The 20,258-nt window shown below is 57.7% G+C and overlaps 1 protein-coding gene across 1 annotated transcript in view; it reads left to right on the top strand.

Moving 5' to 3' along the window:
* Nucleotides 1-17,804, top strand: part of FAM129B (family with sequence similarity 129 member B) — a 53,395-nt gene extending 35,591 nt beyond the window's left edge. The window contains exons 4-15 of the mRNA XM_026059783.1: nucleotides 3,158-3,286; nucleotides 3,749-3,854; nucleotides 5,576-5,743; nucleotides 10,048-10,163; nucleotides 10,287-10,391; nucleotides 11,927-12,089; nucleotides 12,633-12,820; nucleotides 13,397-13,552; nucleotides 14,522-14,638; nucleotides 15,269-15,376; nucleotides 15,780-15,891; nucleotides 17,011-17,804. Coding sequence (XP_025915568.1) covers nucleotides 3,158-3,286; nucleotides 3,749-3,854; nucleotides 5,576-5,743; nucleotides 10,048-10,163; nucleotides 10,287-10,391; nucleotides 11,927-12,089; nucleotides 12,633-12,820; nucleotides 13,397-13,552; nucleotides 14,522-14,638; nucleotides 15,269-15,376; nucleotides 15,780-15,891; nucleotides 17,011-17,771 — 2,229 coding nt within the window. The 3' untranslated portion in view covers nucleotides 17,772-17,804. The remainder of the gene's footprint in view (nucleotides 1-3,157; nucleotides 3,287-3,748; nucleotides 3,855-5,575; nucleotides 5,744-10,047; nucleotides 10,164-10,286; nucleotides 10,392-11,926; nucleotides 12,090-12,632; nucleotides 12,821-13,396; nucleotides 13,553-14,521; nucleotides 14,639-15,268; nucleotides 15,377-15,779; nucleotides 15,892-17,010) is intronic.
* The last annotated feature ends 2,454 nt before the right edge of the window (nucleotides 17,805-20,258 follow it).

A 20,258-nucleotide genomic window follows, 5' to 3' on the forward strand; every position in this document is an offset into this window, starting at 1 on the left:
GCCAACAAGAAGCAGCAGTGATCAGAAAGTGCAAGGAATAAATGCGTCTGCCTTTAGTCTCTCTAGCAGGGCTTTTTACCCTTAGCCAGCCCAGGTGTGCATTTTTGCGTCTAGCTTGGTTGCTGTTCACCATGACCATTCACACCTGTTATGGTGTTTGGAGTAGGATTTGGGTCTTCAGAGGTGCAAAGCTGGGAATTGGACAAGTGCCTTGTTTGTAGTGGCTTTGGGCAAGCTGCTGAACCAGACCCTTGCCTCTGCAAACTGATGCAAAGTGGGGACAGCTCTTGGGGCAGAGTAGGACGTCATACTTGCAAAGTGCTCTGAGATCCTCATGGGCCTCTGAAAAATAATCACAGAGCATCCTTTTTTTTGTAACAAATTTCTCTGCTTCTCCTGGCCAAGTACCAAAACAAATATATCTAGACCCAGATCTTGCTGCTGACTTAATGATATCAAACAGGATGTGGAGGTGGTGGCTCTCCCCCACACCAGGTCCTCATACATGGTGCGGTCGATCCAGGCAGTCCAAGGCCCTCCGTCAACACGCTCACCTGGTTGCCTCCCTTCCCTTCCCTTCCTAGCAATTTGGTGTGTACCTTCATGCCCCAAATATTTTCTCGGGGTGGGTAATTCCACCTAACTGCCCCCTCCTTGCAAGCAGGGTGTGCAAGAGAGGGATGCGCAGAGGGAGTTGGTGTGCAGCCACCTCCGCATCTCCTGCGCCAGGTGTGCGAGTGAGCTGCTGTGCCGCTGTGCTGAGGGAGCTCTGCAATCTGCCAGGCTGCGGCGCTGAGCCTGTTAGCTGGGAGCTGCGGGAGGGCAAAGCCGCTGCCCTCTGGCTGCTTGCAGACTCCAAAGCCAAATATCTATGCTTTTTAAAGGCATTTTACAGCTGATCCTCAGCTCTGCAGAATGTAAACTCTTGACTCTCTTACTTGCAATACTGTCTGCCTGCTGAGGACAACTGCCCAGCCAGCCCTCAGTGAAATAACTTGCACTTATCTCAACTCTCTGGTCCCTGCTTGGCCTCCTGGTGGACTCTGTAGGCTGGAGACTCTGGACGAGTCCTGCCGTTGCAGGTGCYGAGCCCTTCCATGTCCAGCCAGTTTCTACCTGTGGTCAGGCTGATGCCTGCGGTTTGAGGGCAACACCTCTTCAATCCTGCTTTTTAACCCCCAGGCTGACTGGCAGGACTGTGGGCTGTCATGGCAGTGCCCTTCTTGCTGTGATTTGGAGACTCCAGTGAGTGAGAGCATGGACTCCTGAGCCAAGGGTCCCTTAGACCCCTCATCAAGCCTCAGCCTGGGCTTTGTTTTATTTTGTTTAACCAAGCCAGTCTTTATAGCTTTTCCTGCCTTGGGGTCAAGGCTGGCCTTGGAGGGCAGTGGTTTTGGAACTTGGTTATAGGGGCTAGTTCTCCGTGTTTGGCTGGTAATTGTGCTGCCCTGTGAGATGCTGATGGGGGACTCTTGGAGCTGGCACCGGAGGGAGGGCTGCCTGTGACAGCTACCCTTCCCCATGCAGCACTGGGTGCCAGCTGCCACCTCCAGGTCCTCTCCCACCTCGTCTTTCATGGCCCCTAACTGCCTTCGCTGTCTCTATCCCTCTTGGTGGCCTTTGGGTTAGGACTCTTGGCATTAACTCATTGCTCACTACCTCCTGCGGGATCTGCTTCACACTTTCTTCTACCTGCTGCCTTTATTCTTTGCAAGTGCTTTGGAAGAAGAGAGGGAATGGAAAGACGCTGTGAGTCTTTTTTACTAAACCAGGTTTCTATCAGCTCTCTCTTAAACAGAAGGATATATTGGTTAGTGAAGTGGTCSGGGTTTTGGAGAAGCAAATGAGGTGCCTGGATTGTCTGTGTATGCCAGCCCTGCCTTTGAGCTGGCTGTAGGGCTTGAAGTTGACAACAGCTACATTTGAGCCTGTCTGGRAAGAAAAGAGGAGAGGAAAATCTCTCCTGCGTGAGGATCTCTGCTTGTGTTAGGTGCACCACGCTCCCCTTTGGGGTAGCGTTGTGGCATGGTGGGGAGCCCAAGTCCTGTTTGGTCCCTCCCAGGTGCTGATCCTTGTGGTGGATGGGCATTGCAGGAGAGCTGGCCATCGACTGCTCAGACCCTCACGAGAGCTCTTGGGCCTTGTTTATGTTCCAGGGATCATAAAAATTCTTGGGACAAATTCTTGGCTCATTCAGCAAGCATGTGTTTGAGACAGCATAAACGCTGCCTGCGTGCAGGCCAAAAAACACTGGAAAGCTGGTGAGAGGCTGCTTGGCCCAGGGTGGCTTCTGCATGTTCAAGGATGTGGGATATCCTCAGCCTATTTGTCACTTGCCTTCCATGAAATCTTGAGCATTTAAGCATTGCCTGTTGCAAAATGGCTTTTTTGCTTTTCCCCTTTCCTGTCCTATCTAGGTAGCATGCTAGGGCAGGACTTGATTCTTGCCTTCTACAGCTTGCTGCTGACACATACCCCAGTGGTACCTTCAGACTGATGGTCACTATGGAGCAATAATGTGCAAGCTACCTCCCTCCCCAAGCATAAATCACAGCATAATTTAGGTTAGAAAGGACTTCTGGAGGTCTCTGGTACAACCTCCCACTCAAAGCAGGACTAGTCTGCAAGTTARATCAGGTTGCTCAGGACACGTCTAGCTGAGCTTTGGATTTCTTCAAGGAAGGAGGTTTGACCACCTTCACAGTGGAAAAATGCTGCATGTGACTTTACTGCTGATGTTTGAGCAGCCACTCAGAGTTTTTCTAGGGCTGTACTTGTAGTAATCCTCCCAGTGTTGTCTTGAGCCACAGATGCACCTATTTAGGCACCTAAATTTGAGATGTAATAGGAGTTAATCCAATCAGGAGCTCAGGGACCCTCAGCATACATCTAGTGTGGATCAGTCCTCCCTGAGAAAACCCCAGGCCTCCATGAGAGGAGCCAAACCACCATAAACATACCCAGGCCTTCCTGTGGCCAAGTTCTGGTGTCCCCACATCTTGCTTTGTGCCCTTCATCCTTCTGAGATGCACGAGGTGGGTGCTGCTGACCTTCCCATGCAGGGCTGCAGCACCCAACAGGACAGTCCCACGTGTTCCCCAGCTCCCCTCCTCTTCCTCCTGCAGCCCGCTCTCACTGTGCTCTCTCCTCCCTGCAGGTCCCACTGGAGGACCATGTCATCTACTCGGGCAACCTCTTCCAGTACATTGAGGAGACCAAGAAGTGGAGGAACCGCTTCTGCGTAGTCCCGCACAACTATGGCTTGGTGCTGTATGAGAACAAACTGGTGAGGACTCCCTCTCTGCTCTGATTTGCCGGTGGCCCTTCATCTTGCTCCCTCCTTGTGGGGTTCACAGGGTGGCCTTGCTGCCTGGGGACACGGAGGGCCTGCTCAGCAAGGTCATGTCCTTGAACCCAGACCCTGCAGACAGCCTGGTTTTGATGTGGGCTCTCATGCGCCTCATGAAGCAGATCTCCTTCTGTCAAGGAGCGCTTGGCAAAGGCCGTTCAAAGAGCTCTTCTGCTCCACTGGCCCTTCCCACGCTCCAGCCCAAGCGGGCTGAAGTGCTGCACCTGGCACAGCTGGGGTTTCGGCTGCTTTCTTCRGACATCCGAACGAAGCCCTGCCTTCCTGGGCAAGGGCACAAAGCCATGGGACCACCCCTCTGGACCCTAGCATAGCTGTGGCAACATGGCTCTGCTCTCAGTTGTCCCCCCCCAAAAAATGACTGKTTTTTTTCCCCCCCAGGCCTATGACCGAGTGCTGCAGCCCCGCGTGCTGGTGAACAGCGCTGGCTACAAGATCCTCACCTCCCTTGACCAGTACCTGGAGCTGGTTAACAGCAGCCTGCCTGGTAGGTGGCCTCTATCTCCTGCCAGGTGAGGAGGGATGCTGGAGCTTGAGGATCTTCCACACTCCCATGCCGGCCCACAGCCCGTTCTGCCCGTGTCCYGGATGCTGCGCATCCCTAAGGGATGAGAGCGGGGAGCTCTTGCTCTTGATCTCTCTCTGCTCCACTGAGTTTTCCCTGCTAAAAGGAGTAAGAGGGATGGGGAGAAAGGAGTAGTGGAAGTGGCTGGTGCTGTTGAAACGCCCACCCTTGCTTTCGGGGTTGGGGGCAGGGCGGGGATACGCTGCTCCTCCTGCGCCGTGCGATCACATCCTGGGCAGTGTTAACAGAGGCGTAAATGCCTTTCCGAAAGGACGGGGCAGCCCCAAGGGAGCCGGGCAGGAATCTGCTGAAACAGCTCATGGAGGGCAGAGAGCCCTTTGTGTTCGCTGCGAGACGTTTCCTCCAAAACCCAGCCGGTTCAGTGACCTCCCAGCGACGCTGCAAAGTGTTTGCACAGACCCAGCCTGGCCTGCACCGTAAGCGGGGCTGTGTCGGGAGCCGGGGCAGGAACCCATGTGYGAGTCCGGGCAGAACCTCAGCAAAACACTCCTGGATCAGGCCATGAGTGCTGAAACAGTGATGTGGTTACGTGATGGGTTTTTCTGTTTCACTTCCCATTTGCTTTTTGGAGGAGCTAGGCTCTTTGCACTTCTTTTGCCCCGTGGGATGAGGCATGGGAGAGCTCAGCTCTGGGAAGGAGACGAGGGGGTCTCACGTGTTCCTCCTGCAGGATGTCCTGTGTCTCCGGTAGCCCCAGGGAGCCGTGCCTCCCAATCCATCACAGTGAAAGGACCCTTGTCCTGCAAACGCTGAGGCGCAAATCCTCCTGTTCCCCCGAGCCTGCTCTTGACCTTGACAATTTGAGGAAGAGGCTTGTTAACTCCCCAGCAGGAAATCTGCTTCGAGTTTGTTGGCTTTTCCTTTAATAAGGATGCTAAGCCTTCCAGATGTCTGCACGCCCTTCCCTTGTGGCTGCATCCGTCAGGACACTCCGCTTCTAATAAAATCCAGGGATGCCAGATGGGTTGGGAACAGGACTGCCCGCTCCTCTGCCGTCTACCATGTGGCAGCCAGGGGAAGCCCTTGGGCTTCTTGGCCAGCTCTGACGTGTGCCAAAGGGGCCTTTCAGCCTCCCTGTGGTCAGTGGCTGCACTTTCATAGAAAAGATGAAACCATCCCTTGGTTTTGGGCTGTCATCACTGCTCTTTTGCTAGGCAATCTCCCAGGACAGTCCTTGACCAGAAGAAGGTGATGTGAGCCACATCACTTCTGATTGGGCCWAGGGAGGAAATATTTTCAAGACATGCTTGTAGGCCTTCTCTTGAGGGAGCTGCCTTTTAAATGCATGCCAAGGCCAAATGAATGCCATTTACCAAAGGTCAGGGAGGTGGTATCTCCAGGAGGATGGTAAGTGGGAAGGCAGGAGGGTGTACAGGTTCACATGGGCACCCCTGGGAGCACCACTGCTCCCCACTGCTCAGGACTGGCTGTGCACTGGGAYGCCCAGCACTCCCTGCCTGGTGGCTGTAATCCCTCCCCAGCCTGGCGTGATACGAGCAGCGTCCAACTTGGCAGCGCAGGTTTCCACAGCACAGGGCTCGCGATGGAAAATCCCACAGATCCTGCAACTTCCCCCTCCTGGAGCACAGCCCTGCTCTTCAATGTGTCCTTTCCCCCTGCAGGTGCGACACCCAAGTCTGGGAACACCCCAATCCTGAAGTGTCCCACCCAGTTCCCCCTCATCCTCTGGCACCCCTACGCCCGGCATTACTACTTCTGTGTGATGACGGGGAAGGAGCAGGAGAAGTGGCGGGCCGTCTTCCAGGACTGCGTGCGGCACTGCAACAACGGTGAGGCGGCGCAGGCCGGTGGCGGATGGTGGAGAAGGGATGGAGAGGGCTTGCAACTCTGAGACGGCGCCCGGGTGGGGAGAGGACGGCCCGCTCTTGCACCGTTGTTGGGAGCCTCTGCAGTGGGCGTCCTGCTCGGGAAAGGATGCAGAAAGTCCTTCAGCTGGTGGGCTTTGGGGCCGAAGGGGGACAGTTGAGCAGTGGAGAGGAGGAACTGAACGGGGACTGCATGGCTGGGAGCTGTCGGGCATCTCCGCTCCTCATCCTCAGCCCAGGAGCCTGAGCAGAGGCGTGCGTGGGAGCCTCGCTCAGCTCCCACGGGAGGTCGAGAGCTCCCAGCCGCTTGGCGCGACCCACCGTCTCGGTGCGAGGCTTCGTCCCGCTGCCCCCGAAGAGCACGGTGCCGATCGGAGTGCCAGGGCTGCCCGGCTTTAATCACGGGCTGTCGCTCGTGGCTGCCAGCCCTTTCTGCAGCCGGCTAAGAGGCGCCAGCGCAGGGCAATCTAATGACTATTTTCCACCCCCGGGCAGAAAATATTTGGTAATTAACTCATCAAAACTCCAGGCCACTGTCCTGCTCTTCCTCCTCCCATGCTCTGCAAGCCATCTGCACTGTCTATCCCRGTGGAGACTGCCTGCCAGCAATGGGTGGGTGGGCTCCGGCGGCAGCTGCGAGGGTGCTGCTGTGCCACCCGTGAGCTCCGAGCAGCGAGCAGGGTGGCAGCAAGGGCGGCGGGATGCCGGGAGGATGCCGGTCTCCAAATGGCCAGGGTGGAGGCAGACCCATCCTCCCACATCACTGATACTCTGGCAAAAAAAACGTGACTTTCCTGCTTAGCCGCGGCCGTCATTTCGGGGATGAGGCCGAAGCGTCTCCGGGGTGCAGGACGGCACGTAGAAGTTTCCTGGGCAAGACAGCGCTGGTGATGAACGCTGCTCAGGGCCAGCGCATCCTTCGCTGCYGGGAGCTGGGGGCAGCCCCAGAGCTGCTCTTTGGGGAGCAAAGCGACAGCATGGCACTCGTGCCTGCATGCCACCGCGCGTCCCCCGGCGGCTGCGTCCCCGCGCGTCGCTGCCGAGGGAGAGCCGCCGGGGCAGCAGGCAGAGCAAGGTGGCATTTCCAGGCCCCCCCAGTTGGGAGCTCCTAATAAAGGAGGAATCAGTCTCTGGTAGTAACAAAGAGACAATTTATTGATTTTTTTTTTTTTTCCTCCCCTTTTCCTCCCCGGCTGCCCAGGCTCTGCAGTGGGCGAAACGAGAGGTGCGCTGCCGGGAAGCCCCTTGCAGTGTTTCCTGGCTTTGGGGCTCCCAGGTGCCAGGCCCTGCTTCCAGCCAGGAGCTGGGCTGTTAAATCATTTTTTTTTTTACTTTTTCTCCTTCTCAATTTGAGATGGAAAGAGTTACAGAAATGGGCTGTTTCCTAGGAAAGGATCAGCTCTGGTGGGGTTTTTTGACTTTTACAGACTGTTTTTCTTTGGGAGATCTTTCTTCCCTTTCAAAATACAGATTTCTGCCTGTCATTGTTTTTCCAAGGTTGAAGATAGTGTTTCAAATCCAATRAAAGATTTTTTTGTTTTGTTTTCTCTTTTTTTTTTTTTTTCCAAACTAGAGTTTCTGTTTTTGTCTGTGCTCGTGATTAGTGTGGGAATTTTCACCTTCCTTTTTAAGCATCTGTATTTCTGTAACAGAGCATCCTTGAGGGACCGTGGCACGTGCTCCTTGGCTCTGGAGGATCACTGCTACTCCAACAGGGCGTATCAAGCCTGGACTCACCCTCAGCCAGGCCTGGGTGCCTGCGACACCCCTGTCCTCGGCTGGTCCCGTTGCTCTGAAACGGTCCCTTGTCCTAAAYGGCGCCATGGCACCGGCGCGTGGGGCTGGAGCAGCGCCCACCCCGTTTGCTTCATTGCCGCTCCCTGCGCCGGTGCCCAGTTCCCATTAAGTGCCCGGTGGGGCCTCYGGGGCTCTTTGCCCGTATTGCGGGCAAGGTGCCCAGTTTAGCTGTGTTTTGGGCAAAAGTGGCTTTGAACTCGCATCTCTTCTTCAGGACCATTTCCCCGGCGAGACAAGATTAGTTCTGAGTGGGGTCAACCTTAAAAAAAAAAAAAAAAAAAAGGTGCAGTCTAACATCACCCTCTGGCGTTAGGTATTTCTGGCACATGTCGCATCGTTGCCTTGGTGGCTTGAGAGCCTTGCAAAGGTAGAGTCCAGGCTTGGGCGTTCGCATCATACCCCAGGCAAGGTGGGCTCAGGGCAGTGCTTTATCAGCAATATATTAATAAGGAAACACTTGGAACGTGCCCTTTGAAACGGTATAGTGGCTCCTTGCAGGAAATGCTATCATTTGGCAGCCCCAGCCCTTATCGGTGGGGCAGGGCACACGAGCAAGGACAGATCCCCGCAGCCGGGCTGAGTCCTCGTGCCTGTGGCAGGTCCGTGCCAAGGATGAGTGACCTACTTGCTGGTGGGGCTGACCAGGTGGCCGCTCGGGGCCAGCCCTGCCTGCTTTCCGCGCAGCYCAGCAGACATGGGATGGCTGCTGTGGCTCTGATGCGAGGTCAAGCCGGTGGCCAGGTGGTCCTGTCCAGACCGACACTGTGCCTGGAGCTGGAGACGAGCTCCAAGGAGCTGCTGCAGGATAAATACTTACCGCTCGCCCACACGGGCTCCTGAAAGCACGGCCCTGCTCGGGCTCACGCTGCAGCCAGCCGAGCGTTTAGAAAGGGTCAGACTTCAACTTTCTCATCTGTTTTTTCCCCATGTATTAAGCTGCCCCTTAGGAAAAGCTGCTTAGGCTTAGAGTTAAATATAATCGCCTTAGAGAAATCTGTGTGTGTTGGAAAAGATCTGCTAAATAAACCAGGGGCCCTGCCTTTCTTGGGAAAGGGAGAAGACACCTTTGGCTGGATCTCCCTAAGGCGCCGTCTGCTCCAGCTTGCTGGGGGGTCTCGTGCGTTGAGCCGTCGCTGTTCCACGGACGTGGCTGACGGGGATGCGCCTCGTGCCTTCGCTGTCGTTGCTCCGAGGGGCAACTCTCACGCGTGCCCCAGCATATGTGGGGCAGAGACCGGCGGCTGCTGCAGCCCAGGGGTGGCGAGGGATCCCGAGCTCTGGCTGCACTTGCTCAGCCTCTGCCCCRGGCTTAAACCTCGCCGTTACGCAGCGGTGACCGTTTCTGGCTGGCTGGCGCGCGGTTCAGCAGCTGGACCCCAGACGGGCTGGGGGCGAGGCAGGAGTGTGCGTGGGGCATTTAATAGCAGGCTCTGCTGAGCCAGGCTGTCCTGTCTGTCTGCCACCCCGTTGTCTTTGAGCTTGAGCTGTCACATGGCGAAGTAGCTCAGGAAAGGTTGGCACCATCTCTTCCTCCTCCTCCTCCTCCTCCTCTTCTCTTTGGTCTCCAGCTATCTCAGCGGATCCCCAGCATGCTGCTCCCTCCTCCTGGCGGGTCCTGTTTCCCTTTGGGCTTTATCCTGCTGATGGGGCTGCAGACGTTTGGGGAAGGTGGGGGGGGGGGATGCCCGACCCCCTCCGTGTGCCGGCGGCCCCGGCCCGCCGTGGGCTGAGCCGTGAGCCGTGCCGCGGTGAATCATGGCAATGAAATCTCGGTGGGAGTGAAATCGGCTGGAGCACAATACGCCTCCCCATGAGGCTGGCTCCAGGAACCGTGCGCTGGCCGTGACTCATCCCTGACTCCTTTCAACCACTTTCCTCTTCCTTCCAAATTGCACCGCTTCCCGTAGGTCTCCCTTCCTCCAGCCTGCTCCAAGCAGCCCCATGCCGCCACACCAGTGGGGCTCGCCGAGCCCCCAGGTCCCAATGCACCGTCAGGGCTTGCAGCACCCCTGGTCCCGCCGTGCTGTCGGGGCTCACTGATCCCCCAGGTCCTGACGCACCACCGGGGCTCGCCGAGCCCCCAATCTGCCAAGCCCTCGCTCAAGCTGCGCCGCTGGGGCTTGCTGATCCCCCCGGTCTGGCCGAGCCGGCACTCTTGGGTGCTTTCCTGTCCTGCATCCAGCTCTGCGGTGGTGCTTCTCTGGACAAAGCGGGAGCCCACGCAGCTGCTGGTGGGACTGGGGCAGGCTCTGCCGCTCACCSTGCCTGGTCAGAGCCAGGGCTTTGGCCACGAGTCCTCCCCGCCCCAGCGGCAGCCCCAGGCTCCCGTGAGGGCGTGAGGGAAGTGGGGAAGCTCTGCGATGGTGGGCTGGAGGTGCCGTAGGCGGCTGGCCCCCGTGCCGTGGGGCGTGCAAAGAGGCCCGTTTTCCCCGCCGTGCTCACTCACCCGCTGCCCTCCCATCCTCCCCCAGGGATCTCCGAGGACTCCAAAGTGGAGGCTCCAGCCTTTACGGACGCCGTCCGCATGTACCGCCAGTCGAAGGAGCAGTACGGCACCTGGGACATGCTGTGCGGCAACGAAACCCAGGTGAGGGCCCACCTCCTCCTCTGGCCCAACACCAGCCCCGAGCCACCGGGAAGTGGCTTTGGGGATGGGAGACGGGGGTGGCAGGTCGGGGTCACTAACGGCTCCCTGCCTTGGCCCTCGCAGATCCTGAGTAACCTGGTGATGGAGGAGCTGGYCCCGGAGCTGAAGAGTGCCATTGGTCCGAGGCTGAAGGGCAAGACGCAGGAGCGGCAGAGGACCTGGATCCAGGTGCGGGATCACGCTGCACGGGAGCTGCCGCGCCGGAGGTCCGGCGGGACGGAGGGGAGATGGGATTTCCTTCCCGTGGCTGSCTGTGCTCTGGGGATGCCCCGGGAGGCAGGGCTGGCCCCGGGGCCGCTGGCGAGCCTCTGGCGAGCACGCCTTTCTCCTCTCGCCGCCGGGACTCGGCGCTCGGAGCCTGCCCGGTTTCCTGCTGGCGGCTGACTCAGCGTCACACCCTGCTTCGCCCCCTCTCCGGGCCGCGGCAAAAGAAGCAGTCCTTATTCTTTGCTGCTGGTTTTTAAAAGCTCCCTGTTGTGGCAGTGTAAACAGCCATTTCCAGCGTGCCAGCTCCGCCACGCACGTCTGCGGTGCCGGCGAGTCCCCTGGGCGAGGGACACAAGCGCTAGGAAACACACGCCCCGGGCAAAGCCAGCGACGCGGCCTGTCCTGGCTATATTTAGCAAGCCATTTTTAGACCAGGGCAGGCTAAATCCAGCCCATCATAAACCTTGCGAAAGAGCAAATGCTCTTCAGAATTGCCTATTAAAAGCCTAAAGCCAATAGAAAATTTCTGCAAGGCTCATAACAAAGTTCCATTGAAGCAGCCTGAAAATACACAAATGCTGCCCTTTTGGTAGCTTTGGTCTTAACAGTGCAGCTCTGGATTATTGCTGGAAAACTTGGGAGCCCGAGAGACAGAGGGGAGGAGCAGGTCTGCCTCCTGCCGGCCCTAAAATTTCAGAGTTTGGCTGCARACTCCTGCGAGGCCTCAGCGAGCCGCTGCAGTCGGTGACGAGTGCAAGGAGGCTGTGGGCTCCTCCGTTGGGGACCAGCTTTATCTGGGGGATTTGGCTGGCATCTAACTGCAAACTCACGTGTCTGATGCCCAAATGGAGAAGGGTGCTGTGCCGCCAGAGCAGCAGTGTATAGCAGCAGGGACGCATCCTCTCTGGGAGTGCAGTTCCTGTAGTACCCATGGCTATGTCCCCATACCTGTGGGGGGCTCTGGGGGGYTCTGGGGGTGCTTCTCTGGGCTCAATGCTGGACCAGAACCACTGCATGCATCAGTAACAGCCCCCAAACTYCTGGCTGGGTTCAGGGCAGGAATCGGACAAGACCACACAGAATTACTGAATGTTTGGGCTCTGCTGGGCTGAATTCAATCCACAGCTTTCAAATGGGGCCAGGTTCTCCCCTACCCAGGCCTGGAGCATCCCATGGCCTTTCTCTGCTGGAGGCAGGGCAGGTTTGCAGCCCTTTCTGCCGATGGTGGCAGCGCCCAGCTCTGTGCTGGTCAGGTACCTCTTTAAAGTGGCTTATGCATCCTCGGGGCTTCATCTTGCCCAGCTTGGGAATCCCTGACCTGGAAGACCTACTGCCAGGCTGCAAGGATGGGTCTGGTCAGGAGAATGATGTGTGTTCCCTCACTGCATCTCACTACCTATAGGGAAGCTCACTACCTATAGGGAAGCTAATGGTGATGGTCGCTGGGCTGCAGCAGGATGCGTGAGATGGCATGCTGACAGTGTCTGTCTCTCTAGATCTCGGATGCTGTCTACAGGATGGTCTATGACCAGACAAAGGCCCAGTATGATGCAATGGTGACCAAATGTGAACTGGAACGTCCCCAGATGGAGAGCACCATCCGTACAGACATGGACCAGATCATCACTTCAAAGGAGCACTTGGCCAGCAAGATCCGAGGTACAGCCCTAGAGGGAGAGGGCCCTCCAAACTCTTGGAGGCTGTGGCAGGCAYAGATGGGCTGTATATATGCGAACAGTTGCCAGTATGATGTGAAAACTATTTTACCAATATGCAGCTGTTTCTGGGGTGGAGCATGACTCATGTTGGCATAGCAAGTGGGATCAGGCAGTACAGCAGAACATAGAGCCTCAGGAGGAGAGGCCAGGAGCTGGAGTGGCCAAGGTGCATGCACCAGATTTGCACTTCTGGGCTGCAGGAAGAGCAGGGACCCAGGAGCTGAGAGACAAGGTGGGTAGTGACCCCAAACCAGAGCAGTGGGGGGTGGAACAGATTTAATATGGACTGGAAGGTCATCTGCAAGAACACCTTGAGTTTCCACGTAAATCTGGGGGAGGCGCAGATTGATCCTCTCCTAGAATGGTTTGGGGAGAGGGGGCAGACCCCATGCTCTGGGTTGATTAGGGCCTGGATTGTCTGAGGGCTCCAAGCTGAAAGGGCAGAGGAGGAGACTTGCCATTCTTACCCCTGCTCTCTGYCCAGCATTCGTCCTCCCCAAAGCGGAGATCTGTGTCCGTAACCATGTCCAGCCCTACATCTCTTCCATCCTGGAGGCTCTGATGACCCCCACGAGCCAGGGCTTTGCCGAGGTGCGGGAGGTGTTCTTCAAGGAGGTCACGGACATGAACATGAACATCGTCAACGAGGGCGGCCCGGAGAAACTGGTAGAGGTGAGGCCTGGGGAGGCTTCTTGCTGGCTGGCAGGACAGGGCTCAGGAGTGGAGGGGCAGTCCTGCTGCCATGCCCAGTGAGGACTGCACTGTGGGATGAACTGTGGGACCCAAGGCAGAGAAAATAGTTCCCCATAGGGGTGAAGCCCATAGCCCCCTGGCAGTGCTGGCAGATGTGGGAAGTGTTCCTAGAAGATGGGAATGGCATTGCCAGGTCATGCAGCAGGACCAAGCCCATCTGACAAGGGGGCTCAAGCACGGCAGGTGGTGGAGGGAGGGGAGTTTGTGCTGTTGCCCCTCTGAGCCATAAGCAGAGAAACCTCCACCCCTTTCCCTGCTTTCTTGTTGGTCCCAGAGGACCTCCTTGCACCACCAATGTCCACCTACAGCTTTGGTGAAGGAGCCCAGAGTCACCGGACTGTCTTTACTGGCAGCAAATAGGTTCAGGTCCCCAGCTTACTGGAGACATGGGCTTGACCTGTGGCAGTCCAGGCTGCCATGCCTGGTGTTGGGGATGGCCCCCAGCATGCAAAGAGGCTGTCCTGMTTGCTTGCTGAGCTGTGGTTCTGTCCCTAGTACATGGAGAAGCTTTCGCACCTGGCCTTCCACCCTGTCAAGATGCAGTCATGCTATGAGAAGATGGACCAGCTGAAACTGGAGGGTCTTCAGCAACGGTTTGATGTCTCCAGCACATCTGTCTTCAAGCAGAGGGCCCAGATCCACATGAGACAGGTAGGATGGGGACAGCTGCTTCACCTGGTGACCAGTTGTGGTCCTGCCTTACACTGTCCTCTTGYGTCTTCCTAGGGTTTGAGAGCAGAGGGGTTGGGGAAGTCACGAGGGGAGGCACAGTGGTGAGCCATGTATGTGGAGACCAGGCTGGTCAAACTCTCTGCCTAGGCAGAGATCTGACTGGGATTTGTATCCATCTGAAGGCCCTTCATGCCATTACCACCCAGMTGCCCTGCACGGCGTGTGCCAGATCTGGCTGTCCCCCTTGGTGTGGAGCACAAGCAGGGGAGCCCGTGCCATGCAGGGGAGTCTATCACTTGCAAGGAGAGAGCCCAGGGATGTACAACAGTGTGGGCCACCCTTGCGGTGTGKCATCAGTGCCCACCCTTGGGCAAAGAAACCTGTCACAGCACTGCTGACCCATTTGACCTACCTCTGAGCCCACTGGCACTAGCAAGGCCAGTAGCCCACCTATGGGGCCAAGCCCAGCTAAACCTGGAGCAGGGTCCAGAGAGGGGATGTGAACCAGCTTTGGGCACCCTCCATCCCCCACATCAGCACTTTTGGGTGGACCAAGGCAACAGAAGGGTAACGGGCCAGGACTGCTGCTGGGACAGGTCTGCGGGCCCAGGGGTGGTGGGTGCACCGAGCATCCCCCAAGGATGCRTGTGGTGCTGGGAGATGCTGGTGAGCAGGCTGGGATCAGTGTACCAGACCATAGCGCCCAGGGCTTGCTGAAGGTAGCTGAGCCAACGGCCCCCAAGCTGATGCCCAGCCCCAGCCCTCTTGGTTCCCCACATGGTCCTCAAGGTGGAGGGTACAGATGCTACACCAGGATGTTGTGGGCCTTGCCAGTGTAAAGGCTTGTCTTGGCATCATGGTGCCCCAAAGGAGGCCCCCCCCCCCACCGCCATGGCTGGCCACCTTTGGGGTCCCTTCCCAGTACTGATGGTGTGCCTCTTGTCATAGCAAATGGACRACGCTGTGCACACGTTCGAGACCCTCCTCCATCAGGAGCTGGGAAAGCTTCAGGGCAAAGACGACTTGTGCAAGTCAATCCAGCGCATCCTCGAGCGGGTGCTCAAGGTGAGGGGGGCAGGAAAGTGGCAGAGTGGTAGATCGTGGGCTGTTCCTGTGGTGTATGGGTGCCTTCTCGAGAGGTGGCCTTCATCAGAGGGCTGGGAGCCTGGGAAAGAGGTCAAGAGTCACATTTCTGATTATAACACAAGTTTTCTGAGAAAACAGTTCTGTATATTGAGACTGTTACGTATTTTGCTGAGATTTGGGGCAGGTGGGTAGGAAAGCTTCGAGGAGGAACCAGATGCCTTCRATCCCCTCTGACTACATGCATATGTCAATGTAAAAGCCACTCCAGTTTCACACTGGCCCAAACGCTTCTGGAGAAAAGAGATGGAGGAGCCAGGTGCTGCCTGGCTCAAATGCCCCTGAGAACTAAACAGATGAGGGGTGGGAGAGCAAGAGGCAGAGGAACCCACACGCTCCTGAGAGAAGGGGTTGGGGGCCAAAATCCGGGGGGTTTGTGATTCAGGCTCCTCCATCAGGGCCTTGTTGCTGGCMATGGATCCTAAATGTATGGGTGCAGCTGGAGCTGCTAGCACACAGCCTTGAGGCAGCGTGGTCCTGGGTGAGACCTGCCTCTGCCAGCACTGTTTCCCACAGCATTAACCCAATCCTGCCCTCTTGCTTGCCCTGCAGAAATATGACTATGACAGCAGCACTGTGCGGAAGAAGTTCTTCAGGGAAGCCCTGCTCCAGATCACCATCCCCTTCCTGCTGAAAAAGCTGGCACCGACCTGCAAGGGGGTAAGAGCCAAAGAGGACCCCACTGTGGAGGGGCACCAGGGCTGACCATCCCTCTCTCTCCAAGGATGGGCCTGATCTCTTCCTCCTCCTTGACCTCACTGGGCTTAAGTTGGTCAGAGGTAGGAAAGGAGTGGGAAAGTTGAACATGGAAGACTATATATAGTCAGGTAACTGAATTGCCTTGATGGTGCATTTCAGAGGACCCCCACCTTGCACCCAGCTAACCCAGATTTGCTGCTTATTGTTCTTTGGGGTAGCTTAAAGGCCATGGCCATGCCCATTGGGAGGGTGGTATTCCCCGGCCCTGGTGGGTTAAAGCCCAGCATCGTGGGCATGCTCCGAGGCAGATGTCACTGGATCTGCTGGGCAGGCAAAAATCTGATTCACCTCTTCTCTGCGGCAGGAGTTAGCCAAGTTCCAAGAGCTGATCTTTGAGGACTTTGCCAGCTTTATCCTTGTGGAGAACACTTATGAAGAGGTTGTGCTGCAGTCAGTGATGAAAGACATCATGCAAGGTAGGGCCCTGTAGCTCCAGGGTGGTGGGGAAGCCTGAACCCTGCTCAGCTYCCCACTGCCTTGGGAAGGGATGTGGAGGGCCTTCAGCATCCCTGCACCCCGGTGTGGTTAGTGGATGCTGGGTGGAGAGGCTGCCGAGTGTTTGTGAACCCATGTAGCTCTGGGTTTAGCAGCATCTGGAGCTCCTGGAGGGCTTGTACTGAGAACCATACGAGCAGGAGGTCCCTGTGCTGGGTGCTGTATGAGCAGGAGGTCCATKCTGAGTGCTGTGGGAGTGAGACATGCCCTTGCTTGATGGTGTAGGAGCAGGAGATCCCTGTGCTGGGTGCTGGGTGAGCAGTCAGAGCTCTGTCCAGCCGGCAGAGCCGAGCACAGCTCTGCTCCCTTGTTGGTGCTGATCCCTGGGGACAGACACCTTGTGCCTGCTTGCGTATTGCTGCCAGCATTGCCTCAGTGCCCAAAGCCAGGTGCTGTGGCAGGTCCTTTTGGTCCCCTCCTTCCAAAGTGGTTTCAGATCTGCCCCTCCTAAGAGCTATAAGAGTGGAAGATGATGTCCTCTCTTTTCCATCCGGGCAGCCCAAATACTCATCCAGCTCAAATCCATCCTACTGTAATGGCCTGCCCCCATCCAGGCCTGGTGGAAACATTCACTCCATCCTCCCAACCCCCTGCCYTCTCTCTCCTTCCCTGCTTGGGGCCATCTGCCAAGTCCTGCCCRTTTCCCCATGCCAAGGCACTTGGGGCTGCTGCCTCCATCTTCCCACACTGTGTACMGCCGTGTTTCCCTCTGCCAGTTACTCCGTGCCCTTTGTATCTCCTGTGGGCATCTCATGCATTTTGCGTTAGAGACAGAGCGTGCTCCCAAATCTCTCCCCRAGCCTCTTTCACCCTGTTCATCGCAGCGACCACAGCTGGCCACAGCTGCCTGAGCCGAGCGCCAGCTGGGCTGTGAGCCAGCCGCAGAGGTGGCACCCAGCCGCGGGTACCTTCTCCTGCACCCACCCTGCATGCTAGGAAGGCCAGGAGGGGCCCTGCCCCACCTGGGGGCTGCCCGGGGGCCCCTCAAGCACTGTCCTGTGTAGGCAGCTAATCTGATGCCTCTCTCCGTGCTGTCCCAGCTGTGAAGGAGGCGGCCGTGCAGAGGAAGCACAACCTATACCGCGACAGCATGGTGATGCACAACAGCGATCCCAACCTCCACTTGCTGGGTGAGGGCATCCCCATCGACTGGGGAGAGGAGTACAGCAGCCAGTCCGACGCYGAGCCGGCCGCCGACAAGCGCCGCAGGGCGAAGCAAGTGGTGTCAGTCATCCAAGACGACGAGGGGGCCCTGCCTTATGAGTCTGGCACCGAAGCGCTGATGCACCAGACCTCCCAAGAGGAGCACGAGCCAGAGGAGCCGGCCCCTCAGGCAACACGAGGCTCTCCTGACAGTGTGAAGGAGATCCGGGAAATGCTGGAGAAGGAGGTTCTCAAGGAACCCGCAGGCCCTGCTGATGTCGAGGCAGAGGAACGGCTGACGAACGGTACCGTTGTCACCCRGGAGAGCGGTGCCTCCAAGGAGCCAGCAGCAGAAGGGTCCCAGGAAGCCACTTCTGCAGAGAGCTCTGCCCTGCGTRATGCCACCCCCGAGGGCCCAGCCAGCACGGGGACAGGGGTGTGCTGTGCCGTGCCACCAGCGCCCACGTCCCTCGCCGAGCCCTCTCCCTCATCGGCAGAGCACCAGGCCAATGCAGATAGCCACAAACCCAGCGACAAGGAGACAGGAGAGGAGGTGTCAGCACTGGGCAGGGAGCGCAGCCTGGAGCCCGCCGAGCCGGCCGCCACGGGCAGCGTGGGCACGACGGAGAGCGGCGAGGTGGTGCAGACTGAGTTCTAGCCCGGCTGCCCCCGCGCGGGCATGTCCCGGGGCGCCAAGGGCGGACTGGCCTCGGTGATGCCGGGGGCTTGGGGGGAGGGTGGGGATGCTTGTAGGCTGGTCCGGCCATGGCGCTAGGACCTACTGCGTTCTCGGGGTTGGAGCCCAGGGCTCTGGGAGAGGGAGGGGATGGGAAACACCAAGACATTACTGCCTAACYGAGGAGGGAGTCTCTGCTGCTGTGTGTGGCTGGCCAGAACCAAGTGGACTCATTGGGTCAGGCTGGCGGGCTCTCCCCAGAGGCCCCCAGCTCAATATAGGGCACCCTCTGCACTCTGCTCTATCCTTCTTCTGCGCTATTTTCTTCTTTCCTACTGCAGAGATGCTTTATCTGCATCCCTTGACTGAGCCCCAGTGCCAGGGGCTGCCAGGAGGTGGGAATGAGACCCACTTTGGCAGCAGGATGGGAGCCYGGGGCTGGGCTGGCTTTGCAGGGTGCTGCCCAGGCGCCTGGTGTCTTGCCCTGGCCAGCCACGTGGTCTACTTGGCACGCCGGGCCCTGGCCGGGCCAAACCTGTCCCTCACCCCAGGATGGGCAGGAGCTCACCTTTGGCTCTTCCCCTGCCCAAATCCATGAGTTTTTTTCCTGGGAGCCTCCCTGCACTGGCAGCCTGGCAGGGACGCTCCGAGACCCAGCTTGCTGGGGAGCTTTGAAGCACCCATGCCCAAAGGAAGGCGTTTCACGGACAACTTCGTTCTCCCTTGAATAGCGCTGATGGGAGAGAAGGCTGCAGGAGGTAGATGAAAAGCCTGGCAGAGGGGTCTACAGGTGCTGGTAGGGTAGTGAGAGGCTTTGCAGAGAGCGATCGGGGGAGACGAAAGGTCTGGCGGGAGCACAGAGGAGGCCAGGAGGGTGGTGGAAGCGTGGGTCAGAGGGAGGAGTGTGTCCGGTGACTGGCGAAACAGCAACAAGCTYTAATCGCGGCTCTAGGAGCACTGTGGGAGGTGGCCGGGCCACGGCGCGCAGCAGCCCCCTGTGCCGAGGCTGCCCTTTCCCGGGAGCAGGGCTGGTGCCCCCAGCTCGCCCCAAGGCCTCTGCCTAGGGTTTTCTAGCAGCTAAAGTCTAACGTAAAAGCTTTCTTGTGGGGGAAGGTGTCGCTGTGCCAGCCTTGCCTGGCAGGACTGGGCTGCCGTGGGTGGCCCCGGGTTYGGTCTCTCCATGCATTTCTTGCCTGGGGTATGCAGCCTTTCCATGGATGAGATCGTGGCTCTCATCCAGCGGAGCTCCCTGGCGCCTTGCAAAGATGAATTTCTCCTGGGCCCTCTGTGGCTTGCAGGTTTTGCCATCTGCAGTGGTGTTTGGGCAAAGGTGCAGTGCCTTTATCAGAGATTTGTTTGGGGGAAGCATTTAGGAGGCAGCCAGCTCTGGTGCCCAGCRGGTGCCCAAATGGAGCCAGCCGGTAGATTTTATAGGATGGACCAACGACCCCTCCGTGCGGGCAAAGCTCCTCGTGCTGCASTCTGCCCTTCGGGGACCTCATGCACGTGAAATGTCCTCCAACCGCAGAGAGAAAAAATGGATTTGCTCCTGGAAAGGGCTCTCAGGCCAGTCTCCAGCTGCAGGTGGGGCATTGCAGGGAACGGGTCTGCCCCCAGAGCAGCTCGCCCCGGGGCCGCTGCCAAGGGCRAGATTCACAAGTGGGGGAAGGAGAGAGGATATTTGGACACAAACTCCATGCAGATGTGCTTAAAGCATGTGAGAGGTAGTTGACGGGACTTGGCAAGACTCGCGAGTGGGCTGCTGAGACCACGGATGTGTGCGCGGCGTATGGACCGGGAGCCCAGCTCTTCCCCCTGCTGCAGATAATCTCGACTTCTGCGTGTATTTTAAGTGCCGTTGTTTCTGTCTTTGAACGGGGGACGCCCAGTCTAAACCACTTGGGGAGGCCCCCCAAAGTGCCTTGCTTTGGGAACTTAAAAAAACCCTGTCTCTTCCAAGATATTTTATTAAGAATGTTATACAAATGTTTAAAAATATGCTTATAATAATTAATAAAAGGAAAAAAAGCTTTATTTAAAGTCAGAGGAGACTGTGCTTGTTCCTGAACGGCTCACTCCGGGTGCAGGGCTGTGAGATGGAGGTGCACGGTTGGGGCTGGCATCGGGGGCAATTTCTATGGCTCCAGGGCTCATGCGAAACTCATCCAAGGGCAAATGGCGCTGTTTCATGCAAAGTCCCAGAGCATGTCAGGAGCACAGCGGCTGAGGCCACGAGCCCCTGCGTGCTGTGCTGTGCTGTGCTGTGCTGGTTGCCCTTCATGCAAGGCAGCACCTATGGGCACCCCGGTGGTGGGACCCGCCGGGGAGGGGACGGCACCTCAGACCCTGGCCAGGTGTGGGGGGATGTGGCTGGGGGCAGCATCGCCTGGGTGCTGTGTCACGTCTCTGTGGCATCCCTGCAGCACCTCTGGAGGTGACATCCACGCAGCACGAACACAAACCAGGAGC

Source organism: Apteryx rowi, unplaced genomic scaffold (genome assembly GCF_003343035.1).
Source record: "Apteryx rowi isolate R43461 unplaced genomic scaffold, aptRow1 scaffold_16, whole genome shotgun sequence".
Taxonomy (NCBI): Eukaryota; Metazoa; Chordata; class Aves; order Apterygiformes; family Apterygidae; genus Apteryx; species Apteryx rowi.